The 25,744-nt window shown below is 34.8% G+C and overlaps 2 protein-coding genes across 5 annotated transcripts in view; one reads left to right on the plus strand and one right to left on the minus strand.

Annotated features, from left to right (window-relative positions):
- Positions 1-23,685, plus strand: part of LOC129000009 (putative inorganic phosphate cotransporter) — a 40,532-nt gene extending 16,847 nt beyond the window's left edge. For 3 of the 4 annotated variants that reach the window (XM_054426852.1, XM_054426853.1, XM_054426851.1), the window contains 9 exons: positions 3,166-3,362; positions 4,158-4,258; positions 7,066-7,198; positions 13,219-13,306; positions 14,282-14,502; positions 15,192-15,344; positions 16,467-16,599; positions 21,416-21,654; positions 23,278-23,685. In XM_054426852.1, coding sequence (XP_054282827.1) covers positions 3,166-3,362; positions 4,158-4,258; positions 7,066-7,198; positions 13,219-13,306; positions 14,282-14,502; positions 15,192-15,344; positions 16,467-16,599; positions 21,416-21,654; positions 23,278-23,499 — 1,487 coding nt within the window. In that variant the 3' untranslated portion in view covers positions 23,500-23,685. Of the gene's footprint in view, positions 1-1,753; positions 1,888-3,165; positions 3,363-4,157; positions 4,259-7,065; positions 7,199-13,218; positions 13,307-14,281; positions 14,503-15,191; positions 15,345-16,466; positions 16,600-21,415; positions 21,655-23,277 lie in introns of those variants that run through there. The other variant, XM_054426850.1, reaches the window with a different exon arrangement.
- On the minus strand, positions 7,403-8,422 carry LOC129000010 (tetratricopeptide repeat protein 12-like). Its single transcript, XM_054426854.1, has one exon. It carries the CDS (start codon positions 8,347-8,349, stop codon positions 7,648-7,650), a length of 702 nt encoding a protein of 233 aa, XP_054282829.1. The 5' UTR covers positions 8,350-8,422; the 3' UTR covers positions 7,403-7,647.
- Positions 23,686-25,744: the final 2,059 nt, after the last annotated feature.

The following is a 25,744-nucleotide window of genomic DNA, read 5'->3' on the forward strand; positions in this document are numbered from 1 at the left end:
CAGAATCAGTTGTATAGGTGAGTGAACTATGTAATGCGGGAACGACTTAAATGGTACAATTAGACATAACTACACCAAAGAACGCCCAAGTATTCCGATAGATCTTCATAGTCATGAAGATTACCGGGAGTGTAGAAGCACCTCGGAGGCCTACTTCTCTACAATGGCATACGGAATGTAAGTTTTGAAATAGTTATTAATTTTCAAGTCAACGATTATTTTAAATTCGTAATCTTTGAACACGGACAATTTTTTAATCTGAATTCTCAGTAGGGTATATTATTTTAGCATAAAGAATTCGTATTCAGAATTGTCGTGGTTTGATCAAAGAGGCCGCCAATCACTTAAAAATGAAAATATATTGTTTTAATAATTTGGCTTTATGAAGACCTTTTGGTTGATTTACTACTTCGTTTTATTGATAGTTCTCTTAGTATTAGCTATACTAACCTACCTGTGCTTTTTCCCCAGAGTAAAAGCTACGTACAATTTGGTAGCACCGCAAAGCGGTTGACGTGCTATAGGACCCTGAGTCCATCCCTCTTACAGTACAATTGATCGGGGTATGATTACCTACTTTGGACCTACTTTAGAGAATCAGTAGTGCCACTGATTTTTTTTTAAATACCTAGTTTCTATAATCAGTGTTATTATATACCTTTGCGTATATTATAATAGAAAACTGGTCATAAATATAAACAAATGACGTCACAGGCCCGAATGCCTATACTAATAGCCGTTAACAGATTGTTTCGACTTTTTAGGCATTTCCACTTAAATGTTCATAAAATGTGTTTAGTTTCGAGCCAGTTACAGGAGTTTATATTTATGATCCATAAAGTTTTCTGTTCTAATATCCGTGGGTACCTCTAAAGAAACAATACTTAATTTTTCTGAATAGCTGATTGATATTTGAAAGTTGGTATCGATTGCATAGATTCTGAAACTTTGCGGATAGTTGTTTAATGTCACGAAAGCCTGAGTTTTAGAATGTTTATAATTTTACTAAATAATACGTTGGGGGTAACTCTGCCGCTAGACCGTGTTTAAATATGCAAAGAAATGTTCAAAAATTCAGTGAATAGACTTATATATTATTTACAGTTTTATCCTATCAAACGATGTTAAAACTAATTTAACATTTTTAGTTATATCAAGAAAGATATAAATTTCTCAGTAATTCCTTGTCCAAACTAAACTGAGTAAGATATCGCAAAAAATCTCCATAAAACTTGCTAAATTTATGTTTCTTGATAACTTTTTTTGTGTAATTTGACATAAAATATTTTAAGTAGCCACAATTTTAAAGTGGTTTAAGAGTTTTTATTCACATTTTGCACAAAGATAGCGGTCAGTATAAGTCAACAATTTTACTGAATGAGTACTTCACACTGTAGCTCAAACAATGACGGAGTTATGAATGTTTTCGAAAAAACACACATTCACACAGATAGACAAACGAAACGAAATAGAACGGTTTACATATATTTTATATTAACTTTTTCCTTATTCAAACTTGCATATTATTCACACTATTCACAGAAGTTTGAACAAAAATACGAACTAGAAAATAACAATAATATATTGCGGGTTCGTTCAGTTACTACAGTTAGATAGGATTTTTGAACACCCTGTATAATAAGACACAAGTCACATCACAGATGGAACGTCAAACGAAAACAAACATAACCTCAACTGTAAACAGTATCTTCGTTACCTTTCCACTTCTTATCATCCATTGATAACAGAACGGCACGGATGTCGTGTCAGTTATGTACTATTTGCTGACGTTCAAACCAGTGCTCAAAGTTACCAAATATGTCGCCAGACACGTCAAAAGTCTCTGCCACCGCTGCGAAAACCGCTGCAGATATTGTAGAAATAGGAGTAAGTGTTGATCTTGTTTTACAACTGGTTTCTGAAGGGAATTCAAGTTTTTATATAAATCTGGCTAGATTTCGTGAGTGGTAAAATATGTTGATTTAGTTTAGATAACTCAAAGGGACAGTTGTGTTTTTTTTTTCAATTTTACTAAAGAATGTATAAAATTAATGTTTCAGGTTGCTCCTATTAGGATGTTTTGTATTTTTTATGGCTACAGTATAAGTGACAACAGCAATCCAAAAAGTACAAAGTTACATAAAATCTATTTTATAAAAATAGCACATACTGTTAATAACTTCAATTAATTAATCTACTAACTACCAGACTCATCTTGACCATCAGATCCACAGTTTGAAGGGAAATTGATTAAATTTACCAATATTTCACCAAAAAATGTTAAGTCACACAAAAATTAAAAATAAACAAATTACAACCCTTAACAAATACAATTGTATGCCCCTTATCGTGAAGGAGGCTTATGTTTGTTTGTTTTAAAAAACAGTAGGTACATTACACTATAAACTTATGAAACTGACCTGAATCAAAACTTATCCATATATCAAATCAAGTGTATTATAGACAAAGTGGATTTGTCTTCAAATAATGTAATACTTAGCTATGTTCACTGACATAGCTGGGAGATCAGCAGGGGTTCCAAGGGGGAGCTATAGGGGCCTTCCCATTTGACCGAGGAAATATAAATCTTAACATACATTTTGTCATAAATTTAACACCGGTTTTTGGACACAGTTCTAGATGTTGAAGTCACAAAACGGCTTTACAAAAATTGAAAATTTTCTGAGGGAGGGGCCCCTGACCCTCCTCCCTGGTGTGGTTCACCCCCGTTAGCCCCCCCCCCCCATAATAAGGCCCTAGAACCGCCAATGTGGGTAACAAGTGGGTAACACTGTGGGTAACATAACAAGTGTTTTGTAATTTTTTTGCACCCGCCACCCTGAAAACCCCAAATTTCCAAACTAAAAATATTAGGTACCATTATGTTAAACATGTTACTCCCTTGGTTGACCACTAGGCTATTCATTTAGCTTTTAAAGGGGAAAAATATATATGTATAATAATTTTTAATTATTTTTATTTTTAAGTATGTTGACGGTCTGTTTTAATCTTTCATTTAAGCCAGTACAAGGGAGAAATGTGTTAGTTACCAGGATCCAAACCCACGACGCTGTGGTGTGTAGTCCGTGGCGCTACCGAACTGATCTAAAGAACCTCAAACAAATCTCATAAGTTCTTCAGTTCTGACTGAATCCTCTGTTGCAGCATGTATCCCCCAGAGGTATGTACTGGGCATTATGGGATTGCTCGGGATGGCCAATGCCTACATCATGAGGGCTTGTCTCTCCATAGCCATCACTGCGATGGTCACTCACAGACCTCCGGACTCAACGTATGTCAATGAGGAGGAGTGTCCAGCCGTTGACCAAGGGAACAGCACGGTCCGAGGGGTCATGGTGGAGGTGAGTGTTTGTCGCTTCTCTGTTGAATCTTCCAACATTTATCTTTACTTGGAAAAGATCTGGGACCTTTTGGCCACAAATCTTAGAAATTAAAGATAAACACGTTTTAGTTTGTTTCATTTGTATTGTTCCTGAATATAAAAATAATTATGGAAAAAGTGTATAATATTAAAAAAATAATTACCTAGAAGACTGACTACTATCTACAGTAGCTGCTGTGTTTTTGGGAATGAGTAATTTTTATTAGTCAATACACATTCAGAACTCAAACCACCGTATTTATCAAAACAAAACAAAAACTGGGAAACTAATAATGATGATAGTAACAACTTGTTGGTAAATGACCAATAATCTAAATTTATCTCGCTGAAAGTGTATTTCTAGTCCAAAAATAAATCGAAATCTTGTTTACTGACTTGTTCCAACAGTGTAACCAGTGTTTAAACTTTTGTTTACTAATGATAAAGTCTCTACTTATATAAATAGAGTTTATCAAATTTACATTGCAATATTCACTAACTCATAGTGATTGCAAAAGTTTGGATTTTATTCCCAAACTTATTTCATTCAAATGTATAAAACAATATCATTAATAAAGCACACACAGCAAAGTATCAACTGTTCTTTGGGCATTATTTGCAATTCTAAAATATTTTCATATTATACGACTCGTTGATCGTTTTAAATTATAAGTTATTGTATTTGGACTCTTTAAAACACCCCTGAAAAGTTTATGGTAGAAATATCAAATATTTTAACATATTTGTACCCAAAACTATGACTTTCATGTTCCAGGGCACCTACGATTGGGATGAAAAAACGCAAGGATTGATCCTGTCATCCTTCTACTACGGCTACATCATCACACATGTTCCTGGAGGAGTCTTGGCTCAGAGGTAGAGGATTTTCAGGGTGTCCTTAGGAGTTAGATAGTTCAATAACTCATTGATAAAAATAAGGATATGTCTAAGGTCGTGGGGTAGCATTGCTAAACCTTACTTACAACCAGTGCTTCATTTGTAAATAAACGGTATCAGCATTCTGACACATACTTTCTCCCATAAGTTTGTCAACAACCTTTATCATGTGTAAGTGGTGAGAGTAAATATACGCAAATGAGATTTGTACAATTTAGTTCAGGATTTAAAGGACTATAACATGAAACATTTTTATAAAAATCAACGAATCATTCGAGCCATTTTTGGAAAAATCCGATTTTTCTGTTATTTTATGGGGGTTTTAAGGGAAAATGACATAATTTACAATAACTTTCGAACCGTAATTTTTACAGAAATGGGATTTGTACCATTTTGTTCAGGATATAAAGGACTATAACATAATAAATTGTGATCAAAATCGTTCGGGCCATTTTTGGGAAAATCATATTTTTCCTTTATTTTATAGGGTTTTATGGGAAAATCCCCATAAAAATTAAAAATTTCTAAAAAATTAAAAAAAAAACTATCAAAACTGTAAGGACTATAACATACTATGTTAAATCAAGACCGGGTTTTTTCTAAAATCCTATTTTCGTTATTTTATGGGGTTTTTATGGGAAAATAACATATTTGACCATAACTTTTGAACCATAATTTTTACAGATATGGGATTTGTACCATTTTATTCAGAATTTAAAGGGCTACAACATACTAAATTTTTATCAAAATCGTTCGGGCCATTTTTGAGAAAATCCGATTTTTCCGGTTTTTTATGGGTTTTTATGGGAAAATCCCCATTAAAAATCAAAATTTCAAAAAAATGAAAAAACGCCTGGAGATACCATGGATTAGAACTTACATACCAAATTTCATCGAAATCGGACCACAGGTGTGGTCTCTAGCTCTGTACACATCCAGACACACAGACACACACACACACACACACCCACACACACACACACACACACAGACATCACTTCGAAAACCACTTTTTTGGGTCCAGGGGGACCCAAAACGAATATATCCACTCAAAACTCAAACTCGAAAATTTTGACGAAAACAATACTTTCTCCATATACTATGGTATAGGGGGAGAAAGTAAAAATGAGGTGCCAGTACTACTTAATATGATTAGTACCTATTTATGTACTTATATTTATGCCATTATTTTTATCTTTTCAAAAGAGAGGTGAACCGGATATCACCGGTCCGCCGCCAATCGAGCACTGCTTACAACCATTAAATTTATGCTAGTACAGCCATTGACTTTTGGATATACTTACTGTAGTATATTTAAAGTATCTCATCTATATAGACCAGCAGCTGTAGCTATTATTTTATTACTACTATTTTATTATTAATGATCCCTTTAGCATTTGTGTGTTCTCATCTATAACCGCAAAATAAAATCTTTATATTTTCATCCAAAATCTGAGAGATTTGTGATTTTACAATAGCATTAAGAGACAAAGAAATTGTTTCACACTGCCTTAAAAGTTTCCATAGTGTAGCATCTTTCCTTAAACTTTTCCTCATGTAAACAATAGATAAAGTTAAATAAGCAGTGATCTTTCCTGAAGATTTAGATCTATGTCACTTTGCACAATACCGTAGTTACTATAAAATAATCAACAATCACACACATAATATGTCCAGTCCAGTTGTTGTTTGTACATGTCTCTTATTATCTTGCAAAATGAGGTAATGAATACCTGTGGAAGGGAATTCCCTATCAATAAGCTAAGATTGTTATTCTGTTTTTAGAGGGGGAGGGGGCCAAATAAACTTTGTCAACATTGTGTTGTGATTCCCAGAAATTTAATTTGGTTCCTTTAGAATGTACAAGCAATTTGGGTTCAACGCATTTTGTGGCTTTATTTGACAATACATTGTGAAGTCTACTTGAAGTATGTGAATAATGATCTCTTTGATCTGATCTATGTGCAAGACAAATAAAACACAGATTTCATGCTGCCTCAAGTTAGGAAAATACTAAAATTGCCTTTCTACAGAGAGCAATCCCCTGCTGTTGTAAAGTAAAGATGATTTAATAGGTTAAGTGATTTAAAGGTAGCAATTCAGTTATGATGTTAACAATAGCTCGTAATCCACTGTTTTTCCATCATTGAAAATACTTCTTTACCCAATTATTGTTTTTACACCGTAAACTACCTACAGTGTATCACTTTCTGTGAGTTGAATCCAATAGTCAGGTACTAGATACAAGTTGCTTAAAGTTAAAGTCCCTCAAACATTGGAACCCACCTAAGATTGTAATCATCTAAAGGTTACAATATCCTAAATGATATTGCAAATTATATTGCAATCTCATTAAAGTTGCAATCTCATTAAAGTTGCAATCTCCTAAAGATTATGATCTCTTTAGATTGTTATATCCAAAGGGTTGTGATCCCCCATTAAAAGTCAATATTCCCTAAAGGCAGTGCCTTTTTTATAAATAAGTCCATTTGGCACAAGAGGTTAGAGGTTATAGGTTTTTTGGGCGAACAAAGGGAGAGAATTCCACCACACCCTTATGGTTTTTATTTCTGGTACTACAATATTATAAGTAGGCCTATTCTTTCTAAAATTTAAAAAATTGTGAATTTTCCAGATATGAACTATTAAGTTTATTTATAACATTAATAGGAATTTTAAGATTTAAAAAAGTATGTTCCCCTCAATCGCTATCTCGAAAAGGTTGTGATCCCTTAAAGGTTGAAATCCTAACAATACTGGGTCCAAATGTATCCTGCATGTTGTAGGTTTGGTGGCAAGCACACTCTAGGTCTAGGCATCTTCAGCACGGCCATCTTCACACTGCTGACTCCTATTACTGCTGAATCTATGGGAGCTTGGGGGCTGATCTTGTTGAGGTTCCTCATGGGACTCGGAGAGGTAAGGACTATTTTAATCTTTCTTTATATCACAGAGAAGTATGTACAGGGGAAACACGCTTGGGATGAATGTAGGCTTTTAAATGTTTAAAAATGTAGTTGTATGGTTAGTAATTTAAATAGGTACTGTCCTTAAGTAAACATGATTATTCATTTACCTTATTGACTCAACATTTTTTATCAACATAAATTTTAAAGTACAATAAGGGTTTAAATTATCCTCCTAGGGAACCACGGTATTGTTAAAATGCGTGTTCATAATAGGGTACTCTAAATGGAACTGTACTTTAATATGAACTCTTAACTATAGAAACAATAAGTTTATAAAGGATACAATAAATTCTTGCGAACATAGACATCTTCTACTTATGAAAACAACAACAAATTTGTTAAATAAGCAGTCCAAACCATTAAGGAAAAAAACACAGATGCTCTATACTCACGTTTATTCTATCCTTCAACATATTCAACAATGTCTTCCTCAGATTTTGGATGGTTTTCAATTGCCTTCTGTACACACTCACGAGCTATGTCTTCTTCTCCGAGCGCTTTATGAGCTTTAGCCTTGTAAAGAAGAGCTTTCAGACTCTTTTCGTCAAAACATCGAATGACCAAGTCACAATCTTCGATTGTCTTCTTGAACAATCTTAGCTTCAGACAGGTCAACGCTCGACAGAGATATAAATGAGCACTTTGACGGAACTCATCAATTGCTTTGTTGTAGAATGACAGCGCTTTTTCAAACTCTCCGGACTTGAAAGCTTTCTCTCCTTGTTTCTTCAGAGTGTCTGATGACTCTTTAGAGAGTCTTCTTTCTTCTGCTCTTCTTTTTGCATCTTCTTCGCAACTTTTCATAAATGCCTCGGGACTTTGGGTTTGCAGGTCGGTTGTCATTTCATCAAAAGCTCTTTGATTGATTACAGTCTTGTTGGTTTTCACCCGTAAAGAATCTTCGTTGATTTCTTCCAAAAGCTTATCGGGATTGCCTAAATAGTTATCAACCATATTTAGAGTGTCTTTTGCAATGGATTTGTCTTTTGAGGTTAACCCCTCCATGAGTCTTTTTACTTCTTCTACCTTCACCATGAAATTGCCGAACTCCTCATCCAATGCAGAGCTTTTAGTTTCATATTTGTTCATAAACTCACTCATTATTTAAATGTGACTATTTTAATATGATTTGAAAGGAAATACACAACACTTGTTTGTAAACAAACAGATAATGTCCAAGAGACAGATGGGATACTGTTTAGTGGTTGCCATGGAAGGTATTGATTCATGATTATCAACATGGGAAATCATATGATTTCTCTGAAAAGTGTTTACACAATATAGACACTTTTGGTCAGTAAATAAATACATAGCCTAATGAATATTATTAATTTGACTGGAACAGGTTAACATCAAATTTCATATTTAATCAATATTAATTTTTTGAAAAAAAAACCCTGGCTAATCCAGCAAAATTTGTAGTACAAAAGGTGCAAAAGGTGCAATACCCATACTGATGCATTTATTCAAAATTTAAAATTTTCTGCATTGTGTGAAAAATATAATATTTTGTAAATACCAGTATTGTTTACAGTAAATAATAATATTTCAAACCCAAAAGACAATATCCTTTGAATTTGCCTTTATTGTACCTACATATTTTTTTTTACAATAAAGGAAGCTGATTTCTTCTTTCCTCTAGTAAAACCATAGTGATTCCAAAAAAGTTTTCTTTTCTTTACAGTTCTTAAAAATAATTTCCTAATTTAATTCCTAAATAAATCTATCAACATGCTCAGAATTCACGGTTTCTTCATGAAAAAATATGCACACTTTTGTTAAATCCACCTAATAGTTATCTCAAATTAATAAAAATGTTGAGTGTCAAACAAATAAAATTGAATAATAGAAGATAAGATAATTTTAACAGTCCAATAACCTTGTAACTGAAGTCAAACAAAACATGACAGCCTCTCCTCTCGAAATATAACTGCCTGCTGATACAGGAAACAAATATAAACTTTGTTCTTTGATTTTGTTGATGCTTAAATAATAGTAGTAGTACCTATTGTTTATCAATACTATTGCATGGCATTTAAGGTTTTTTGTTCTTTGTTTTACATAAGTTTACACAATATACTCATGTCAATAATTTAAACAATGTGTTTGTGATACGGTATTCACATAAACCTATTACTGAGTGAAAATTTAAAAACGTACGTTTTCAGGAAAAGCACTTTGCAAATTTTTTTCACCTTTTTACAAAACTTTTATTATTTTTTTGATTTCATTAACATTTGAAGTTTCATAAAATGTCCATGGTAACGCAATATCTTTGGTAATTTCTTTTTAAAAGAGCATCTTTAGTGGAAAAACACAAAATCCTGTCACGACCATAACGGACATTTAAATGAATATTAAAAATAGTTAATATTATTTTTATAACTATGTTTTGCTATAAACTAATTTACTTTTATGACTATTATACAATAAAAAGGTCACTGAGCTTTTGGTATATTTGGTCTTTCTAGAAAAAAATAAAAAAACTCAAAAAACTGAAAAAAGCCAATAAAATCTTTTTAAGTTTGTATAACTCCGAAAAAACTTACCTGAGACACGAAAAATCGTTATGTTTGTATAGAGGTGTGCTTCTTTTGTATATAAAACATTGAAATATGACGATATTTTAATTTTTGAAATTTTTATGATAGAAATCATAAACGTGATGGTCAGGGACAAGCGGTATGGTCGTGAATTGTCTGGAATAATCTAAATCTTTCTAAACAATCCTTCAATTATCCTGTTAGTTATAATAAAAATGTGTGTTTCAATTGAACTAAACCGTTCAATTTACAATTATATTAAAGTTATTGTCACGACCAAACACACTATAATCCATAAGGCTGGATTGGTCGTGAAAAAAACCCGCAATGGTCGTGAAACTTTGGTCGTGAAATTACGTGTTATTTGGCTCTGTTCTGGCGGTAGCCCTGCACCTCATGTTTGAGGATACAAAGTGGACTTCTAGGTTAATCTAGCAATTGAAATATCTTATAAACAAAAATTAACACCATGTCTACTTCATTGAATGACTACGTACGGTCATGGACACACCAAAATTACAAAAAACACAATCTTTCCTTTATTAATCTTGTAATTCCTCCTTTCAACTCGAAACGACCGGCACTACAATCTTGACGTACACCCCGAACTAGTCTCTAAAACCAACTGACTCCATCGACGCCAGTCTTGCCACTGTCGTGCTCCAAAGTTGACAAATTTTCCCAAATGGTCGTGGCGCCAAATCGAGGGACAGACTTATTATGTCATGGTAGTCAGTTTGTAATGACAATAAAATTATAATATGCTCCTTTTTTGTAAGTTTAATAACCATTGATGACATAAAAATATGGCTTTATATATTTCGGCATGAATAATTAGTCTAAAAACAGCGTGAAAGTTGGAAAATGTACCCTAGGGACACGTCATGGTCGTGAATTTCGATACTTTAAAAATACGAAAAAAATACCTAGACCCTATTTTAAACCGAATAAATGTGTGTAGCATGTTGCCCCCGTCCCAAAAAATATTAAAACACATAATAATAAACTACAAATCCAGTATCTACGAAGTAAAAGGCCAGGGACATGAAAACGTACGTTTTTAAATTTTCACTCTACTGTATTCTTGTATATATACAATAATTTTGTTTAATACTTGTATGAGTTTTGTATGATTATAATAAGGCTTTAACTCTGTAGGGGTTGAACAGAATGATAATTTTTAATAATGTGTGAGGCTAAAGTATACCTATTTAACCAAATTATCGTATATTTCAAAACATTTTATAGAGATAGTCTTTCAAATTCAACTTTGGAATTTGCTTGGATGGGTCTGAGGCCCGTGAATGGATGAACAAAAAACAAGACCTTGCCTTTCTTTTGAAAAATAATGGGAAATTCTTGAACAAACACTGAACCAAATTTGCATATTTACTTCCTGTTATTAGAGTAATACAAATTGCAAATTGTAGATGTATTTAGGTGATTTGTAATTTCATTGTGGGAAGAAAACAAACCTGTGAATTGAGTTTAAGTGGGTGTGAAATTAACACTGAGATTCCTTCAGGAAAATTACGTACGTTTATAAATGTTGTGTTTTCTAGTAAAAATCGTGTTTGTCATTTTATAGCCAATTAACCTTTTAGGGAATAAACTATAACCAAAAGTCTCATGGTAAGACCTGGGATTGTTTTACTTTTTCGTTTTGCTGTCCCCAGGGGCTAACAATAGGTTTTGTCATTTTTGACCCCCAAAACATAACATTTTGCAACTTTGTTCCAAACCATTTTGAAGGGATAAAAAAAATGTACTACATTATAAAGTGTTATTGTAAAGTCTAAGGGCCATGTTATACGGGCAACTTATTTGTTGCCGCAGCTTTTACGTCGGGTGTCAACCCTAATAGCATGGACTTCTCTGTGTGCAAGTTATACGATCCTTTAATCAGTCGTGTCGGACCCTGTAAAGTCAGCTTGAGCGTAAATTACTCGTCTGGACGGTAAACTGGTAGCAAAACACACCACGGCAATGACGCCAGTTTTGCAGTTGTTATAAGGCAGCTTTAGCGCAGCAGATCTGCTACCTCACCCCCACCACCGCTTCATATTAGTGTCGGTCTTTTGAATTTCCTCAAAAACCAGGTCAAGCAGCTCATCGAAAGAAGAAACGGACATCCTGCGGTACTGGTAAAACTTATCTTCGTAATGTCTATTTAGTGCGAATTTGGTGTGAAAAATCCCTGATGTAGACAACCGCGGCTACTTAATACAGGGTGTGCCCCTACGCCTCTCCTTACTTTTTGACATCAAGATATGTTTTCAACAAATATTGGAAACCGACACAGCCAATTTGCACTGCATCCATCTTGAAAAGTGAATACTGTAGCAGACTGTAGACCTGATCCGCAAAGTCAGGCATATTCAGCATTCGGCAGCCTTCGGGCACCCTCGGTACCTGTCACGGCGATTTTGTTGCTCGTATAACAGCTCAACCAACGTACGTTCATGCAGTTAGGTTTTTTATGATCAGCTTGTGGTTGAGCGTATCTGCCGTCACAAAGCTGCTCGTGGCTCTAATAGTTACAGAAGAAATAAATAAAACTGAAAATTTAAAATCCCTATGTTTTTTTTTATCTATAAAATCCAGTGTATGTTTGTTTGTATGTATGTTTGTTTGTTTGTCCTTTATGGACTCCGAAACCGCTCGACAGTTTGTAATGAAACTTTCAGGCATTATTAAGCATTATTCAAGGGTGGTTTGTGTGAAGTTTGGTGCAGATCTGTCAAAAGGGCTCCGCCCCAGTGGCTCTGGAGTTTCCCATGTTAACCTTATGAGTACTCTATTTAAATGGAATTAAAGAATCTTTACAGCTGGTTCAACTAAAGAATTTGATTCTGTGATGTTCAAAAGCATTAAAAAGTTAATAGGTTTTACCAACAGGGTGCAGCACTATTGTTTTTTTTTTATTTATGACAACAGCTAATTTGCAACCAAAAGGTGAGTGAGCGTAGCAATGGAACTTCAACCTGGAAGTGAGTTAGCGTAGCGAACAAGCTAACCTGAAGGCAATTGAGCGCAGCGAACGAGCTCCAACCTAAAGGTGAGAGAGCGTATCGAACGAACTTCAACCCAAAGGTGAGAGAGCGTAGCGAACGAACTTCAACCTAAAGGTGAGAGAGCGTAGCGAACGAACTTCAACCAAGACGTGATTGGAGCCATGCGATCGAGCTCATCTTGAAAATGAACGAGCATGTTTATTAATAAATCTTTTTATTTCGTCATCAAAATTCTTACTAAGTCTCTAAACTACCAAGTAATAGCCTAAATAGTAATTGTATCTCCATTCTACATCCAGGACAGAAAAACTACTATGTAGAGTTGGCCTTGAAACTCTAATATGATTTTATGTTTGTCATATATTTTGTATGCTGTAAATAGTCTCCTAATTTGTATTGCTTAACTGTTTCAGGGCACAACATTCCCAGCTCTGAGCACACTGCTGGCTCAATGGGCTCCACCATTGGAGAAAAGCAAATTGTCCAGTTTATGCTTTGCAGGTAAGACTTTGAATGAATAACACAGTGTTGAAACAAATTGTTTCTACCAGTTAGTTGTATAAAATAATCATTTATTTAGCTATATTCTGATACAATTGGGTGTGTGATAACAGTCAGAGAGCTCATTTCCTACTACTGGATATTGAAGATTTAAATAATAAAATATACAGTTACCTTGTTCAATATCCTTTGGTATTGTATCATAATAGACTGAATAAGTTAATGTTAAAGAAAAGGCTTGAATTTAGGTGGAATAAACAATGAATCTAATAGAGAAAAAACATACTGTATAGAGAAATCTCTTGAAAAAGTTTTTAAAATTAACTAAGGTAGCTTAGAATCTTGGGTACACTGTATTCCGTTGTGTACCTTTGCTTAGATAACTTTAGTTACTTCACTACAATATGTAGTCATTTACTACAAGGATCTTGGAGTTTGGCGATAAAAGGAAGGTTACAGATGTTTTTTTTGTTTTTGTATTGTGTTTGTTGTACCTATAAAAATATTGGATTGTGCATCCGTTCATCATTCACAAACATTTACTCTGCGGGAACACAATTAGTCAGCGTTAACAGAGTAATTCGAAAACGAGGATATTGTGTACCTGATTGGAGGACACACTATAAAAATCTGATCTTTAATTGTACCCTGCCGAGTACAGGCATGTCTCAAAAAGGAGTTTAAATCTACTGACAGGGTCATTTTTCAAAAACAAACAATCAAAAACGGAGCCACAAAAGTTCTTCATAGCCGAAATGTTAGTTAATTAAAATTCAAATATTGAAATCAATGAGTAAAAAAACTAGATTCTTACAATTGCAGACACTCTAAGAACTCAAGTGACCAGTCCTAAATAAATCAACATATTTTAGGGTAATCCCCTATCTAAACAAAACTGGCTACTTAAGAACCATAAAAATCCATACAATGTTCCCTAATCCTCCATAAGTTGATAAGTTCCTCTCTTGCCCACAGGTGTACAGCTGGGAATGATCATCGCCACGAGTCTAGGAGGGATCATCATACAATATACAGCCAGCTGGGCCAGTGTATTCTACGTGTTCGGGTTGGTAGGTGTGGTTTGGTTTGTAATCTGGTGTCTCGTCTGCTACAACGATCCAGCGTCCCATCCTTTCATCACGGAAGAGGAACGGGCGTACTTGGAAGAGACTATTGGCTGTACTAAGAGGGATAAGGTGAGAAATCAATCAGTTCAATTTTTGTCCTACAAGGCCGATTTAAAATTTAAATACTTTGTCATGAGAGTGGATTTACAAAACCCTTTCTTATGCTGGATCACATCAACTAGATGTTAAATTTTGAACTGTATGAAATTTTAAAAAACTATATGCTCTTTACAATTAATAAATTATTTACTTAAACCTATGTAGGTACGATTGAATAGACTAAAGCACAGAGAAGTAAGATACAGAGGAAACATTCAATGGTACATTTAAGTGTGTCTAGCGCTAGTATTGGTATCTAGGGCAATGACTCCCTCACCATTATGTAGGACAACGCTCTTAGTGGAGGAAGACCCTGTGCCCTGTGTGATAGGAATTCCAATATTGCTCGCCGTTCAGGCCATCTATCTCCTTGAGAAAGTTTTGCCATCAAGGAAAATCAGTTGCTCCCATCAAAAAAATTAAAACCGAGTGCAGACCAAATTTGTGAGACCCCCCCCCCCCCTTAAAGAAAAGAAACTCCTACAGATTATTTATGTAAATATACCAAACCCCTCAACATACTAAACATCAAAATAATACTGTACAGAATGTTCCAAGCTTTGCCAGCTCAGTTCAGTCAGGGGTATGCTGAATCCTCCAAAGTCCAACCAAGTTGATTTTCTGTTCTCTGCGACTCATTCTTTGTTGTTCATCTACAGGACCTAGGAGGAACACCTTGGAAGACTCTTCTGACCTCAGCTCCTGTCTGGGCACTCATCATAGGAGAGTGTGGGCATGACTGGGGGCTCTACACTATGATCACAGACCTTCCCAAGTACATGAACGACGTCATGCACTTCAACATTGCACAGGTAAAATACAAGCTATATGGAAGCTTTCACATAAAATATTTTTGTAATTCTAGGGATTTATAGTAGTATCAATAGGTTCTACACGGAAAAATCTAGGCTTTAGAAAATGCGTAGGAATTCAAATTTATCCTAATTAAGGCTTAAAATAGTGAGGATCTCCTACTTTAGAGAGAAAGTTTTGATGGTTTGAAACTGCATTCAGCTGACCTTAATCATTGAGCTTTTAATAAACAGTCCTGGCTATGAAACCAGTTGATCTTAGTCAATGACAAAGCTCATTCATCTCATTCATTCAAAGCTCACCGTTCACTCATATGCCCCTATAGCCTTATGCACCCTAGGGTTTCAGCATCGTAATACTATTAACCTAATCTAAAGACGCTTGCAATCCGCTTGGAATTAATTATCACACTCCTTTACAACAATGTTTGATTTTTCTATCACTTGCAGATAAGTTGCAGTTGTGTTGACTGTTAGTGTGCTTATTGTATAGATTTTCCCAATTTTGTATAGTGTGGTGAAAAATAGAGTTTGTGCCAAGGGCTGATTGGGTTTTGCAGCTCTCGATCGTTTTATTTTCTCGACTCCGTCTCTAACTTAAAAACTATTTTGTGTCGGCAAAACCTCATTTTCGGCCCTAGGTACGAAATACACTATTTTGAGGACATCTTAGTAATCAAGGTAATCAAGTAAATACGGTAAATAAATAAGTAATTATATCAGTAGGTGTAAGTAATAAGATAATTTTGAAATAACTACCAAAATTTTGGGTAGGCCTGGGCCTGCCTGGACTATCCTCTAAAGCCGCCCTGCCACCCGGTTACTTATTCCGTATCATTCAAATTCATAATATTCTGTAATGTAATTACCACTCTGGAAATAGTCTACCAACTGTTTAGAGGTTCAATTAGGCTTACTAGCTCAACTGAATAGTGAACATCTGAACAAAGAAACAATCAAAAAGATGGAATAATATGAGTGTGCTCGAGGCGCGGGGATCATTTTGAGCAACGACAGATCTGAAAGTCATGGGAATTAAGTTTCGATAATGGAAGTGAAGGGTCCATCTGTTTATCAATTTTGTTAGTAAAGTGACAAACCTCAAATTGTACTTTTTTACAGAATGGGTTGGTATCTGCCATTCCCTATCTTACCATGTGGATTTGCTCCATCGCCATTGGAGCATTGGCAGACTGGTTGCTAGCAAGAGAAATTATCACGATAACACCAATGAGAAAAGTACTTGCCACTGTCGGTGAGTGGGATTTGGATTATCGTTCATTTTAATTCTTTATAGTTGATATTCATGGAATAAAAACCACTGGATTAGGATTGATTATAAAATATGGTTAGGGATCATCTGTAGATGATTTTATTTGTCATAAGACGCTAGGTACAATTGTTTTTCACATTAATTACTTCAGGCTAGACCTAGGGAATTTTATTTATCACTTAAATAAAATCCATCAGGGACTGAAGTCCCGCTCTCTAACCACTACCCTAGTGGAAGAGATCAATATATATCAATACAAAAATTGTATATTGATACGTATTGATACGTATGTGTATTTGGGCCAATACACATCAATACACATCAATACATATCAATACAAGTAAATAGGATCCGAGTCATTAGCTTTTTTGAAAATAATTTGTAGCTTGTTAAAAAACCATTTTTAATTTGTTTCAAAACATTAAATAATATCAACTATGCACTAAAAATAAAATAAAAATTAAAAAGTAAAAAAATTCTTGGCAAAAAGTTCAGTGGGATCCCGAGATTTGAACCGGGGACTCCAGCATGGAAGCCGGTCGTCCTAGCCATTACACCATGAGCACTTCATGTTGGATTGAGTAATGATTGCCATTTTGAATGCGAGAAGCTGTGTTAGGCCTCATAATTTAACTTGAAAAAGATTTTCAATGGCATTTGTGTCATTTCAAGCATGTAGGCCTACCTATATGCTTTAACATGTTTCAAAACTGTTTTATTACCAGTTCAAACTGTTTTCTTGCTACTTGGGTGATATGAATAGTGTCAATACAATTTATTTTTATTGATTTCTAGAAATAAGGAATTCAATAATGAATTTGTAAGGCATTTTTATCCCTAACGATAACCCAATAAGCAAAAAAATTGTTTAAAGTTGTCGAAAGCTGTATTAAAATAATTGTTGTATAACAATTTTTAAACATTTGGATTTAAACTTCATATTACAACAATTTTGATATAAGATTGAAACAATTTTAAAATTGTTTAACAATAAGTTTTTTGGAGTTGAAAAAAATAAGTTTCAATACGAGCTGTAACTGTTTTACAACAATTTTAAAATTGTTTTACAACGACTTTTTTGAAGTTTAAGAAAATCAGTTTTAATACAAGTTGTAAACTGTTTTACAACAATTTTAATGTTTAGCAATCAGTTTTTGGCAGTTTAAAAAATAATTTTTAATACAAGTTGTAACTGTTTTACAACAATTTTAATGTTTAGCAATCAGTTTTTGGCAGTTTAAAAAATAAGTTTTAATACAAGTTGTAACTGTTTTGCAACAATTTTAAAATTATATATTTTTAAATTACCTATATTGAGTTTTAGGTACCTCAGCTAACGCCTATGACCTAGAACCAGAGTTTTTCCTTTTTTCAAAAAATAACACTTTTATTACTGTTTATTTCACAAAGTTTACATTGGTATTTTGTATAATCCATAATGTTCATATGTGGTACTTTTTAGGGATATTTTGCATTTTATTTATCCGTATTGATGTCTATTGATTTATATTTACATCTAACATATTCAAAAAATATTCTCTATTGATATCAATGAACAATTTGTTTGCTCTAATGATCTATATTGATATATTTTATGTTTATAGATGTCTAGTGATATGTATTGACTAAGTTTTCAGTGATGTCTATTTGTTTGTATTTACTTGTAATGATATCCATGAACATCTATTGATATCACTAAGCATCTAGTGATATCAATAGATTTTTTCTATTGATTTCTATTGATGACTTCCACTAGGGTAGCTCGCTCCTCCTCTGAAGATTATAGTATAAGAGGAATGTTTATGTCCGCTAAGGTTTGAGTATGCTGATGTCTCCTCTTTGTCTATAAGTTATTTTACTAGTATATAAAATAAATCACTACAACTGTGATCTTACAAAATTAGTGGGAATCGGATTCGGTCATTGGTAATAATGTTACCTTAAATTTAATTGGGATGCAAATATGATCTAGTATAGGTATCTCAGTGTTCACAAGCTAAAGCAATGATTAACACGTTCGCTAACGAGCGACGCACATTTGCGTCGGTCCGGTCACTCCTACAGACCAAAAGGAATGATCATGACGTTGCTTACAGACCAAGTGATATAGGAATAACATTGCCGACAGACCTAAAGAGAAATATTGTTTAAATGGACTAATTGACTTCATATTAACCTTAAGTGAATTAGTAAGCAATAAATATTGTTTTTATTTATCGTTTTGAGCAAATTATAAAACGCCGCATATATGCGTCGGTCAGTCTATTTAATGAAATCCAGTTAAAAAGATTACATTTTCGTTTCAATAGACTAGGCGACGCACGTAAGCGTCGTTGTAAATTTGGTTGTTTCAAGCTTTTACACACACAAATAAAGAAACTCCACTAAACACTAGCCAAAACTGCAAAGGTTATAACGTTTACATCTGTTCTGTGATGTCGGGGAATACACAATGTAAACAACAATGTTGCCAACTGTTGTGTGACGTAACCAATCGTCATATCCACAGACCAAGCGACGCACATTTGCGGCAGATATCCCTCTAGACCGATACGATAAAATCAGGGCTTTCAAATAGACCGTTGCTAAGTATTAAGTAATACGCTGATTATTAACATTGAACACCGACGCAACTGTGCGTCGTTAGTCTATTTCAATGTGACCAGCTGACGCAAATATGCGTCGGTGGTCTATTGTGAGAAACGAGTCGACGCACAATTGCGTCGCTGGTCTATGCGAACGTAAATTCCATATAATTGTGGTAGCGAACGTGTTAAAAGAACAGTAACTTGACTTATATATCTGATAAACATGACTATTTCAGCTGAATTATGCTGAAAAAGTGCAAAAATGATCTATTTTGGATAGCATTACTTATTTTAAATGTTTCCAAGATGCTCTCCAACCGATTTTAGATTTACAGCCAAGAAAGCTTTTTTTCAGGAAATGGTTAAACCAGTAGCATCTGTCACTGCCACATTTTGAGAATAGAATATAGGTATTCAGATTCAAAGAGCATCATGACACACGGAATAACTTAAAAGAAAGCCTACTGTAAAGAATAGCTAAAACCAGAGGTGCCCATCCCCCCCAAACCCAGAGGCGCAATCCCCCCCCCCCCAATTTATGCTGTCGTCTATTTAAACCTACCCTCCCCCACCAATTTATCTGACAATTTCCCCTTTACCTCATAGAACGAGCATTTCAAGTATTTAGTAAACTTGGAGGTACAAAAAACAAACTTGCTGATAAGCAAAATTAAATGTTTAATAGGAAACGTCATTTAACAATACATCATTATATCTAACTTATGGTTGAATTAGAAGTTTTTCAATTTACAATTCCGAATTTGTGTTGTCAGCCAACGTCTGACAACGTTTGTTGTAGACAACGTCTTCAAAACATTCAACAATATACTCGGTGAATTAGGCCTACTCTACTCCAACACAGTGTACTGTAACTGTACAATTTATTAGGTGGCGTTAATTTTTACAGGGCTTAAGAATTCAATCCGCATTTGAGTGCATTAATAATATTTTGGAAAAAGTATCTTGTTTCAAAATTATAGACAGAGTCTTGAAATAAAACTGACTTGTTGCTCGCCACTCCCAGGCTACCTTCTACAAAAATCGCCGGGCAAAATACCCACAATACCTTAATTGCCACCAGTACAAAAGGTTTTGGTGACGAAGTAATCTTATAATACATGTTGATAGCCCCAGGATTGTCTTTTATGAATAATAATGGTAGAAAGGCATCTTGTCAGACAATCCGTTTGTACACAAAACACACAGCGATCAGATAGGCCTATCAATTCACACGTGTATATTGCCGCGGGCAGGACTGGAAGTAAACTGAATCTGGTTATGACAGAAAGATGTGGTCACTGGATTGTCGTCTGTGTTATCAAAAGGTGATATTGGACTAATTGTAGTGACGGAGGAGAGTGTTATTGAAAATATAATGGGATTCATAATTGAGTTTCCCATTCAAAATTATTGAAAATAATAACCAATTTATTTGCTGGATATAAAATGATGGTCTCGAAATTCTACAGTACTGCACGAAAGGAAATTTATTAAATACTTTGAGGAGTTTGAAATATACATAAAACTGGAGACAGCACAAAATTTTTGAGTGAAAACACTCAATTAATTATGAATCCATTATATTTTCAACACTCTTCTCAGTCACTACAATAGTCCAATATCAGCTATTGAAAACGCAGACGACAATCCAGAGACCACGTCGGTCCGTCGAACATGAACCTGAGATTCAGTTTACTTCCAGTCCTGCCGACGGCAATGTACACGCGTGAATTGATATAGGCCTATCTGTAATCGTTTCGTGTGTTGTGTTAAATGTTTGTAATGTATTCTGACGACACCTCCAGAAGGGGATCTTTTGTAAATCCTGACGATGTTGGAGTTAAAGAACCACCAAAACATATGTAGCAAGTAAAATTCGACACTGTTAAGGATTGTATGACAAAGTGCGTATATTTACCATTCTTAGAAGCAATCTTAATTACGAACGGCAAAATGTTGTTGGTGTTGATAGTGAGCTACTTAGAAACATTTTTTCGGACTGCTTATACAAAATTATACATTCATTATGACAGCTAGCAAAAAAATATCCCCCCCAAAATCCCCTCAAAAATAGTCCCCCCCAAAAATTCCTGTGGCGCAAACGCGCCACAGTACCCCCCCTCTGGGCACCCCTGGCTAAAACTGGTACCAAGGCTATGGCTACTGAATGGTGGTATTTTGTACTGACTCTGGTATCGCTGATTTTGCAGGTGCCGTAGGCCCAGGCCTGGGTGTAGTCCTGGCGTCGTACGCAGGTTGTGACAAGTTCCTTGTCACTGTTCTCTTTACCATCGGTATGGGTCTGATGGGATTCTGTTACGCCAGTTTACGAGTCAACTCATTGGACCTGAGTCCCAACTACGCTGGTTCTATTATGGCTTTGGTCAACGGCTTGTCGTCCGTGTCTGGGATGGCAACACCATACCTTATCGGAGTTTTGACGCCAAATGTACGTACAAAATTTGTGATTTTAGTCAGAGATTTTCTTTTCTTGGTAAACTTTTCTTTGCTCATGGAGCATTCATGTAGTCTTACTTATCTTTTTTAAGCACTCATCATAAATTAACTTTAAAAAAAACTTGTAAGTTCATGTCACCTAAGAGAGTGTACCAAAAACGAATGTAGGATATCAATCAACTTTTTCAGTCTTTAATCAATACAGTATTGTAATTGACATCGTCATTATTACTTGTCAGGGCGGAAACTACTAGAGTTAAGTATGAGTAAATCATTCCCTATCTAAAGGATGAAAAACTGTTCAGACTCTCATTTGTAAGACCCAACAATTTAGTAGAGTGTAATATATTTCCAAAATTGTTCAGTTGAAGAATTAAAATAAAATTGTCAATCAAAACTTTCCACTTATAGGTGATGACAAAATTATATTCAATGCTAACCTACCCTTCTATTTGTACGAAGTAAGGTTATTGCTGAATAACAGCCTTTATTCGAAAAAAAAATCGATGAGATAAACCAGTAGAACATCACAAACAAATTGTGTTCATCTATATAAATAAAATTAGAGTTTTGTCTGTACATTGCTTAGAATAATGAACTTTTTGGTTATTTTTACATTTCATAGGTCAGAGAAACCGAATCAAACCTTATCTCAATTTCTGTCTGTCTGTCTGTCTGTCTGTCTGTCTGTCTATCTGTCATTCTCTTGGTAACGCTAAAATACGCACTTTATTACAACTACTCCTCAATAACTATAGCACTGTCCCGCCTGAAACTTATTTTCCAAATACTATACATATATGAGATGGTTTTAGACGTATTTCATCGAATATGAGACAGTTAGATATTTAACAGTAAACCCTTGAAAATCAAGTTTTTGTCGATTTTTGACGTGGAATTTCTGGAAGCCCATGTTAACCTTATGAGAAATGAAATTATTGAATCTTAACAGCTGTTTCAATTAAACAAGTTGGTTCTGTTCTGTGATGTTCAATAGCATTAAAGTTACAAGGATTACCAACAGGGTGCAGCACTAGCACTATTATTTCTTTTACATTTATGACAACAGCTAATTTGCAACCTGGAGGCGAGTGAGCGTAGCGAACGAGCTAACCTGAAGGCAAGTGAGCGTAGCGAACGAGCTAACCTGAAGGAAAGTGAGCGCAGCGAACGAGCTCCAACATACAGGTGAGTGAGCGTAGCGAACGAACTTCAACCAGGACGTGATTGAGCCATGCAAACGAGATCAGATAGTAAAAATAAAAGTAAGCCTACCGTTATAGGATCGACCGGCAGACACAGAGGTAATTTAACCTTTTATTGATTGTCATACCGATCCGGAACAACAAAAAACAACATAAAATGAAGCTATGTATAATAGTTTGGCCAGCATATCTTAAAATATGCAAACCAACTGCTGTTCGTTATATAAGAAGGTTTCAACTGAATATTATAAGATCCCCGTGCGTAGAACGGGTACACAGCTAGTCACCTCTAAAATAAGAAATGCGCAAGAAAGTATCACAAGACACTCTGTTACGATGATTAGCTCACATTATTAATGCATATTAGTGACAAAGCTGGCATTTTGTCATTTATTTTGAAACTTTTTCAGAGATCATTGCGAGAATGGCGAGTCGTCTTTTGGATCATGTTCGCAGTTCTGTTCTTCTCAAACTGTGTGTTTGTATGGTGGGGCTCCGGAGAGGTGCAGCCGTGGAACGACCCAAAGAAAGAAAAACAGAGGCTTCAGAATGGAAAACAGTCACCCACTAAAGAAAAATTTGATTTGGGCAAAGATACAAGAGACGGCAAAAAAGCACTTCCTGATGTTTAGTGTCATTTCAAAAGTATTTATTTATTATCGATACCCGGTAGGAACTTTTTTTGTAATTTACAAAAAAGTTGAGAAGCTGAAATGCTTTATACAATGTACATAGATATTTTGTAAATATACTTTAGACGGTAATGTTAGTTTTGTAATTCTATATGAGTTTATATTTTAATAAATATGTGAAACCTTTGCAAGGTTTTTGAATCACTGAGCCTTGAATTTAAAGTGAAGAAAGTACACAACAGGTTATAATTAAGGTGTGGAAATACTATTTCATCAAAGAGTTTAATCAGAACTGATCACACAGTTGTTTGATCAGCGTTGCAAACTAAAAACTGGGACTGGGATGTAAGGTAAAACAAGGCCCCACTAGAAAAACAGGCCATGCTGCAGTGCAGGCGGCGCAAAACTACGTCACAGTGGTGGATAGTTGTGTGACAAGGTGCCGAACAAAACTACAAACTTTGGAACAAATAATATATTATAATTAAAGAACTTAACTTTTGACTTGCTGTACCGTTCACAGAGGATTCAATTTAGACTTATTAACAAATTTATAAATACAACTAGCTGTACCCGCGGGCTTTCCCCCGTTTAACTGCATAAGTGAGCTCGTTCGCATGGCTCAATCACGTCTGGTTTGCCTTTTATATATATATAGATTCTAGCTTAAGAGAAAAATAACAATTGTGAATTGGAATCCGCGGTATAGCTTTACAATGCTAAGTTAAAGATTATCATTTTTTATTCCATTTAAGAAAAAGGAGGAAAGGGGATGTAGAAATTTAGGCGACCGACCAAAATGAATTTATAATTTAGACCAGCTTTAGCAGATTTCTCTCCGTTCGTACCCAGGTTAGCTGTGGAGAGGCATCAGCTAATCAACGTTGCGGCTATGCCGTGTGACGTCAGTTTGTTCGCTGTAAGGTGCTGCTTCCTAACAATCACTTGGGGCGTTAGACAAACTGTAGTTGCGCAGTTAATTGGTCCAGCGAGGAATTTGCTGAGCAGAGCTCTGCAAATTCCAGCCACATGCGTGACACTTATGGGATATGGCAGAGTGAATCTATCAATAATTCATCCATTCCATCTTAAAACACATCAATACCCAGGTATCACTATTTGCGGTATCTATGTTGGTTCTATCCATCCACTATTGGTTGTGTATTGCAAAAAAAAACTGTTGATAGATAATTACCGGTAATACCATCTCACCTTTATGAAGAACCTTTTCTATAAAGTGTTATGTAAGAAAAAAGTCATTATTTCAAATTTCTTAGGTACGGTATACTAGAGTGGTTTTCACCAATATTGTGTTCACAGTTGGATATTTGTATACCACTTAAACTTAGGCAGAGATTAAAATTGAAATGATACTTCATTTACTATAAATTAGCTATAATGTAAATAAAAATTAAATTTTGTACAAAATCTTAGAGAATAAAGATTTGATCAAATTGTGGTTTACTGTACCTTGCTATTTGCTCTAAAGCACGTCAGAAACTTGATGGATTGGTTAAAAATATTGAGTCTGTCAAAGATTTTTTACTTTTGTTTTTCTTCTTCCTGCCAGTTTTTAGCCATATTAATTTACCATTAACTTTATATCCGTGGAAGCCGCTAACTTTAGTACAGATTATTTCGAGCAAGATGATTTTTGTCTGTACAAAAAATCATAGAATTTGTATCAAATTTTGAAAAAGATGAATAATACTTAATACTTTTAACTAAAATTGCAACCATACAAAGGTGGTATTTTGTGCCAAGTATGAATGGAGATTAAGAAAAAGAATAAAAACTAACATTCCATTGATTAGGAAATTGAAAGGTAAGCCTTCTTTCCTGTCAATTTCCTAAACAATTAGTGGCTAATGCTTTTTATCAGATAACGTTCAATTGAGCCAATGACAGAGTGCTGATACAAATTACTGATTTCTGTTGAATTTATATTTGCCAACTACTGTTTGAGCAAGCCAAAATGAATGGATAAGCTGTTGTCTTAAGTTGGGTTTTCCTAGGCGCAGAGCACGGAGTGCTCTCCTCTTTTCTTTAGTAATTTAAATATATTGGTTCCCCAGAAACGGAGCAGATCACCACTGGATGAGTGGAAAATTACTTCTCCGCGACTATAAAACACAGCTTAACTCATTCCTAACATTCTTTATGTAACATCAACTTGGTATGACACTTATCATAAATTGACAGAGAACATTTGATTTTATACTGAAGCATAATCTCGAAGTGGCTC

This window comes from Macrosteles quadrilineatus, unplaced genomic scaffold, assembly GCF_028750875.1.
Source record: "Macrosteles quadrilineatus isolate MER2022 unplaced genomic scaffold, UCM_ALF_1.0 Scaffold_8__2_contigs__length_117827958, whole genome shotgun sequence".
Classification (NCBI taxonomy): Eukaryota; Metazoa; Arthropoda; class Insecta; order Hemiptera; family Cicadellidae; genus Macrosteles; species Macrosteles quadrilineatus.

Bases quoted from the DNA above. Each gene is read 5' to 3' on its own strand.
- LOC129000010 (XM_054426854.1), bottom strand. From the start codon at position 8,349: ATGAGTGAGTTTATGAACAAATATGAAACTAAAAGCTCTGCATTGGAT.